The 8037-nt window shown below is 37.5% G+C and overlaps 1 protein-coding gene across 3 annotated transcripts in view; it reads right to left on the bottom strand.

The window, feature by feature from the left end:
* The window catches only part of LOC107596961 (E3 SUMO-protein ligase PIAS1-like), a 34394-nt gene extending 26736 nt beyond the window's left edge, over positions 1-7658 (bottom strand). For all 3 annotated transcript variants that reach the window (XM_016287837.1, XM_016287838.1, XM_016287836.1), the window contains exon 1: positions 7543-7658. In XM_016287837.1, the coding sequence (XP_016143323.1) occupies positions 7543-7566 (24 nt within the window). In that variant the 5' untranslated portion in view covers positions 7567-7658. The remainder of the gene's footprint in view (positions 1-7542) is intronic.
* Positions 7659-8037: the final 379 nt, after the last annotated feature.

Consider the following 8037-nt stretch of genomic DNA (forward strand, 5'->3'; position numbering starts at 1 on the left):
CAAAGACGTCAATATAACGGCTTGTAAACAATGTCTCACAACGTCAAACTTTACCTCAGAAAAAACATATTCGGTGCCCATAAACTCATTAGTCAGATAGAAAAAGAAACTGTAGAGAGGGGCATTTTGCTTAATATATGCACCATATATTCATTATAATTTTTACTGTTCTTCAATGTTTCGTTTATGTTTGTATAAATCCATCAAGTTATGACAGCCAGCATTTAAATGTTTATATTTCAAAAAAACTAATTGAAGTAGAAATATTATTATGTAACTATAACTTCATTATTGTAAAAAAAAAAAAAATGTAACTTTCAATATTATAGTATTGTAGTACCAATTGACTCCCATCATGTATAATTAGTTGATTTTTTTTTTCCTTGAGAAAATTTGGCATGTATACAATGTTCAGTTTGCCAAAACCAGATCAAGTCAGGATTTTGAAGGATTTTTAGGTTGTAACATTTGCATTGTGTTGTTTGCTACGCAGACCTGTAATTGTGATGGTCCTCATGTACAGCGTTTGACCATATGTGTAAACGTTAACACCTACATGTGTGGGATTAAAGCCACTTCTCATGTGCATGGATATTCTGAGACTATAAAGGGCTGCGTTGGTGGTACCGGCATTTGGATTCTATTAAAATCTATGGGCAAGTAGAGAGGCGAGGAGGGTGCAATAGTGGGGGAAGGGAAGATCAAGCCTGAGCCTGGGCCAGTGAGCTTTCATAACAAAAGCAGTGGAGCACAGCTCCAGGGAAAACAAGAGAACCACAGACCAGCAGAGGCTCATATTTCTCCACCTCGGAGAGACCTCCACAGTTTACTGCCAAGTGCCAACTGGACTGTTCACACAAATACTGACACAAACACTCTTTATTAATTTCCACCCACCCCACCTCTCAACACAAATAAACGGCTTCACTGCCGGTGCACACAAATGATGAGACTCTTGCTCTCATCCTATTGTAGTGAGGAATGGCCCCCAGTGTAAACCTAGAAGAGATCAAGAAGTTTGGTGATTCAAGAAGAACCCATGGGAAAGCCTGATCTTTCTGGTAAATCATAGCCAGCATTGTTTCAGAAAGTTTTTCTTTCATACTTCTAAAAGCAAATGAATATTCCACAACCTGTCTGAAAGTCTGGACTCTTGATCAACAGTTGAAGCCCCTAGTCAACAGGGAGCTGAGAGATCAGGGAGAAAGGAGCAAACACTTAAGTAAACGGTTTATTAGGATGAGCTCATTCATGAGGGCCTAATAACCCTGTGAAGACAAAGGAATAGGAAGTGGACCCTGAGCTATGCAAAAACCTTCCAGATGATTAAGCAAGCAGGCATCTTCATGTGATTCCAAGGAATCCTAAACCTCATGAATTTTCACAGCAACAGGCTGAGTCCACCTGCACAAGTTTGAGGTCGGTAGGGAAAAATAAAGCCTCTTATGTTCATAAAGGCAGTAATATTGTGTAAAAAATTATTACAATTTAAAATAACTGTTTTCTGTTATATATATAATTTTTTTTAAATGCAATTTAATCATGTGATGGCAAAGCTGAATTTTCAGCATCATTCCTCCAGTCTTCAGCATCACATGATCTTCCAGAAATCATTCTAATTTGCTGATTTGGTGCTCAATAAACATTTTTATTATTAATGTTAAAACAGTTTTCCTGGACTGGCTAATACTTGTGAAAATTGTGACATACTTTCCTGATTCTTTGATTAATAAAAAAAAAGTAGCAGTTACTTGAAATACAAATCTTTTGTAAATTTTTACTGTCCCTTTTGATCAAATGAATACATACTTGCTGAATAAAAAGCTAAAAAAAAAAAATCGTACTAATCCTAAAATAGTGAAATATATAGAAATAGTGTTTGAAGCATAACTTTAGAGACAATTTACACTCTAATGTCATCTCTCAGTGATACAGATACCCTATGGGAAATGGGCTCTTGGGTCTGTAAACACACGTCTAAATATACCTCTACAAGCAGCAGGATGCTGAAGACAAGGTTTCTACACAAGCCGAGTCCATTAGGGCAGTGGTGGCCTAATGGTTAGAGAGTGTGTGCACTTGGATGGGTTAAATTCAGAGCACAAATTCCGAGTATGGGTCACCATACTTGGCCAGACGTCACTTCACTTTCACTAAATCAACTAGCAGCTAGAAAACAAGTACCACAGGTCATAAAAAAAGTTCTTCTAAAAATCCAGTGAGAGATTATAAATTTATAAAGAAAAAGACGCCTTGCAGAAAATATTAGAACAAAGTCGGTCCTGGAGAGCCAGAGTCCTGCAGATTTTTGCTCCAACCTTGATAAAAACTCACCTGCTTTTAGCTTTGCAGTAAGGCTTAGACCTTGATTAGCTTATTCAGGTGTGTTTTGATTAGGGTTGGAGCGAAATTCTGCAGGACTGTGGCTCTCCAGGATCAATGTCGGCCACCCCGTATTAGAAAAAAAGACTGCATTTAACTAACGTATTAAAAGGGCCTTCAAATGAATAATTTGACTCATCCTCTAGATAAATCTGGTGATTAGTGAACTTTGCAACATTGAGAGCTATTGAGTTGAATAATGACACTTGTCTTTTCAGATATGCTTTGCAGCTGAAATTGTATTCATTTCATAAGTGAATGGCTTTGTAACTTTAATAGTGTTATTTTCCTGTTTATTACCGTGAAGCTGCTTTGAAACTATCAATATTGTACAAAATGCTATAAAGGTGACTTGACTTACATAAATTTACATGACTTTAGATTTTCTTTTAATTTCATTTCAAGCTTAGAAATGAAAGTTCCCTGTTATTTCATGGGTTTACATGGCCGAGGGAACCCTGCAGGTTGCTATACTTTACTGTTTAATAGCCATTACAATAATTTGTGCTCAGACAGAAATTTTCTTAGAAAACTGATACATTCTTCCAAGTTATATTTTTTGGCATCTGTTTCCACAGGATCGGTGGGATCGGGAATGGTCTACATGCCAGGACTCAAACTCAGGCTGTCCGAAGCTCTGCTGCGCTACAAATTTGATAAAACTTTGAGAGGGGAAAAAAACAAACAGAAATGTAATCTAGAAAGCTTTAGTACCCACTCATTATGAAGAATGAGTGACTAGCACAGACTTCAGAATTTCTCTTTTGTGCACCATAAAAGACAAACAGCATACAGGTTTAGAACAACGTGAGGGTGAGTAAATTATGAAAGAATATCTCTTTAGGCTCTCAGATAATTCCAGCACTACTTCCAAAAACATCAAAGCAAAACAATAGCAGGCTCTGTTCTATGGTCTGGGGCCCATTCTTCGTACGTAGCTTATTACATCCGAGATGAAATGTCACATCCAAGATGATATCATCTCGCTAATCAGGATCTGGCTAATTCGGTTCTTCGAACACACCTGTTGTTGATGATTAGTATGGCTGGATTGAGTTATCTGCTGTAATTAGCAATTCATTTAATTTTATATTTGAACATATTTGTTACTTGACAGCATTAATTAAAGTTTCTTAAGGGTCATGATCATGTTATCTGCATCTCCTGCGCTCCATCAAGCCATTCCCATAATAGCTGTCATCACTCAAATTAATGCACGACTACATTATCTGTACAGCATGTGTGTAAGACTCGAATGCAATTATGAAGTAATAATTTTATGACGAATAAATCTCTGAGTGAGTAAAACTGGCTGTGTCTATAGTATTAAAGACTACACAACATTATTATATTATCTTTAAATTAATTTTTAAAATTATTATTATTTTAAATGAGTGTCCCTGGATTAGTAGGGTACTCTTGTAATAAAGTAGTGGTGGTAGCGGATAGATTTTAAATATCAATTCTGCTTAAAAAGATGCCATCTAATTCTGTTTACATGAAATATGCCTGCTCCCGAGCAGGTTTAAGCTTATGGACCTGTTGCTATGACGGCAACTCCGGGATGAGCTTCGAAGAACCAAACTATCCAAGATCATGCCAAATCTAGGGCTGTCGCGATAACCGCAATATTGTAATACCGCGCTATTGACGAGCAAACCGCAGAGGAAGGAAAGCAACCGCAGAAACCGCGGCAACCGCAGTGTTCACGTTTGTTTTTTTTTTCATAAGGCTGTGGCCTTCTTTCTGTTTTACAATTCATCACTGTGCATTGAATGTTAAATAAATTAATAATGATACAAGAGGTTTGTCATTTTCCCGCGAACTGTTTGTATCTGGGGTTTCGTTGATTTTGAATACTGAAACGATGGCAGGCGCTCTCGTCCAAAAACCTAATGTCACGTCGCCAGTTTGGGAACATTTTGGCTTTCAACCCAATGAAAAGGGAGAGCTAAAAAAAAAAATACTCGGTAACACCGCGTATCGCGATATTGAACCACCCATAATAACCGCAAGGGAAATTTCCTAACCGCGACAGCCCTAGCCAAATCATCAACAATCAAATCCAGCTAACTGAGTTAGCGACGTACGAAAAACGGGCCCCTGATCTCCGAATTAAGAACAGTCTAAATAGTACACTACTTCTCAGAAAATGTGCATTTAAAGGGGTCATATGATGCTTTTTTAAAGATCATTATTTTGTGTATTTGGTGTAACAGAATGTTGACATGCTTTAATCAAGGCTCGAAATTGCGACCATTTTGGTCGCATATGCTCCCGAAATTTAATCTGTGCGACCTCAAAATATATTTGGGAGCATTTGTGCGAGTGCATATAATTGTTGTCGTGCGACCTGTTTGCATTTCTCTAAAAACATTCAGAGTATGTGCCTTCTGAGTGTTGATACGGTGACCTGTCTGCCATTCTATGAAACGTTAGGCTACATAACCAATTAAACTTCATTTTTACATTCTTAACTTTAATGCAGATTTTGTATTGGTTAATATTAGCTGTCAATCTCTCAGTCACTGCTTTCCGCTACCTACCGCGAGAAAAAGAAAGGGCTGAAGAAGAGAGAAAATGAAAAGAACACTGACAGATTTCTTTTGTGAACCACCTAAAGTTACAAATAATGGTGCTGGTGATAGCGATCATGTGGTGAACGTTGGTCCACCAGCCGAATAGAAGGCGTAGAGTTTTCGGAGAGAGTGGTTGAAAGACTTCGAGTGGCTCCGCTATGAAAATGCACTGTGCTCTATGCACTGCATTCACTGTAAAGCCTGTGGGACGGAGTTTTTTGCCTAGAAACACACAGCGTCTCCCTGACATGGCTGCTTCAACACTAACTGTGTGCGGTTACTGAAACCACGCCTTCTTTCTTTGCGTGAACATTTGGGTGGCATTACGCAAATATTTCCACATAGTGACGTAGATATGTGGGGGCGTGTTAGAACGAGCAGAGTCTTAACGTTGATAAAGAATATCTCTTTGGTTTTGAGACTTTAGTCTTTGCAACTTCAGGGATCTTATCTATGCACAATCAGCTTGTAACACTCCAAAGAGAAAGGAAAACTTGAAATCGTATCATATGACCCCTTTAATAAAACAACTGCTTGAATTAACAGAAAGGTTACTTATTTAGTTTCAATGAGTGTGGTTATCATAAGCCTTGACTCAGTTATGACAAAGACATAACTTAACCATAGGAAGCACTTCACTGAAAGGATGTAATTTTGATACCTGCATAAAGCAGGCTTCCTTCCTGCATAACCCACAAATGCACTGATGCTCAATAACAATGAAATAAATCAAACTATAATTGATAATTAAAATTAGTCTGAAGTATTGATAATGAACTACCTCCACATCCCCAACAAATTACAAAATGATAAGAGAAAATTACTTTTTAATTCATGTTTAAAATCACCAGTTTCATCAAGCACCAGGAAGTGGGTTAAACTATCAGATTTTTGCTTTGACTAACACATCAAACATTATGATACAGGTTTGCAATGCAACTGTAAAAGCTAGTATTAAAATTTCACAATAATATACTATAACAGGTGTACATTTGATCACCATCTTAAGACAGGATTTTATTAGGAGTTATTTCAGACAGTGGTGGGTCAAAAGGTTCAGTAATTGAACATAAAAAAACAAATAAAACATTCCTGATTCTGGAGTCAAAAGGCTAAAGTATGTCATCTGAGAATGTCAAATGTAAAAATAATTTTACACTTTCATATTAATCTAATTGAAATTCAAATTTAAAGACAATTATTTTCAGCCTGTAATGCCAATGCTGTCTGTTAGCATACCAAATATTTTATATTTACATTCTGGCAGCAAAATGTTCTTGTCCCCATGTAGCAAGTTGGTACTCCAACTAAATCTTTGGCTCATTGTTTGCAAAAACAACAGGAAATGCCTCCTATAAATGACAAATCCAAAATGCACAGCTTAAAACATAACAGCAGTTTTTCACAAAAAAAAAAGATCTTTGGATTATCAGCAGCAAAGGTCATTTTGCGCTCTGCAAAATAGATGTTTTGTTACTGCCAACAAGAGTATCATGGAACAATGTGTCATTGCCAAATAAAGCTACTAATTCTATGAAAAAGACAAATCTACAACATAAGGGGTCATGTTATCATGACTTGTCTTCTCTTTTTGGAAAAGACTGTTGCCAAATGGTCTGATCCATAAACTCTTTAAAATTAACTACTTTTGACAGTATACTATCTAAGTGACAGAATCAGAGCCAGTAGAGGTCTACATGTTCCTCTCCATAAGAAATAACATTATAATACAACAACAAATAGCTGACCAAATGAATTTTAATATCACTAGGAATCCACATCATGATTAAAACAAAAAAAGTAAGTGTGGGACAATCAAATCACATCAAAATACACAACAACAATGACAGAAGACGTGAAAATGTCTTCATATATTGTCTCAATGCAGGACAAACAATCTCACAGCATCACCTATGTAGCAGCTAAACACACACCAACTTTAAACAAACGTTCTACTAAATCACAGTGAAACTAAACGAAACAGGCCGTGGTCGATTGTTTGCATCAAAATCTGTTGCTGTGTAAACAGAGACAGCATTTTTGGACGTCGCATACTCGATTCAAAGGTTCAAACGTGTCTAGGATGCCCAGAATTCACTCTTGGTTGTCAGATATCTAGGTCATGATGAGACTGAGCGGTTGTCTGTTTTTATAAATGGTTTACAGAAGTCCTAACTGTCAAAGTACCGAATCTCCAGGCTGTTAGCAGCCTACGCACCACCCACATGCTGCTTCACACTTACGACCGACTCCTCTGACGCTTCATGGACCATTTAATCGCTTCATTTAAACGTTAAAACAACAATTAGCAATATTAATATCTTAATTCAGATGGAAGAGAGCTAATTTCACACGAGCAGGCAGACAGCTGTGCGGGTTAGCTGGCAGCTAGCTGGATCCATCACAACAATAACACTGTTCCTTTAACCGGGCTTAAAACTGCTCATAAAGCGCGTTTAGATCAAATACGGAACGGCACTTCGTTCACAAGTCAATCGCAGGAACAGGTCGGACGCAAAACATTGCCGAACAGGTCTTGTATATAGGCTGTATTGAACGTAATTTGCGGGTTACACTTTACCTTCAATTCCGCACTCTCCGCCATCTTGTTTCTCTGGCGCAAGCGTGATCAGAGCCTTGGCACGTGACCAGGACGGTTCAAACGTGCAGGAATCCTCTGTAGTTCAAAAATTAGCGCGCGGACTACGCGATTTCACATTGCCTGAATGGAATACACGGCATCGACAAGATCTCCTGTAACCAGATTAGATTTACCAATTTATACCAATCATACATTTGTTGTTGAATTGATTGAACAAAAAGTTAACGGTAACGTTACATTCCTTCCAGATAATCGGATCCAATTTGCATTCAGTTGTATTAGTTGACCAGTGATGGGAAGTCCGAGGCATTTCCACAAATCGGTTCTTTGGAACGGATCGATACAAAAAAACAGGAATTAAAAAAATAAAAGTTTGGGGATGATGACATGTTGTAATTTTGTAACCACGTGCAGTTTTTGTTTTACAACCATGATCCATCTTTCAAAACCAAATATAATTTGCATTTACATTCA

The sequence above is a fragment of the Sinocyclocheilus grahami genome, unplaced genomic scaffold, assembly GCF_001515645.1.
Source record: "Sinocyclocheilus grahami isolate Dianchi unplaced genomic scaffold, SAMN03320097.WGS_v1.1 scaffold225.1, whole genome shotgun sequence".
NCBI classification, from domain to species: domain Eukaryota; kingdom Metazoa; phylum Chordata; class Actinopteri; order Cypriniformes; family Cyprinidae; genus Sinocyclocheilus; species Sinocyclocheilus grahami.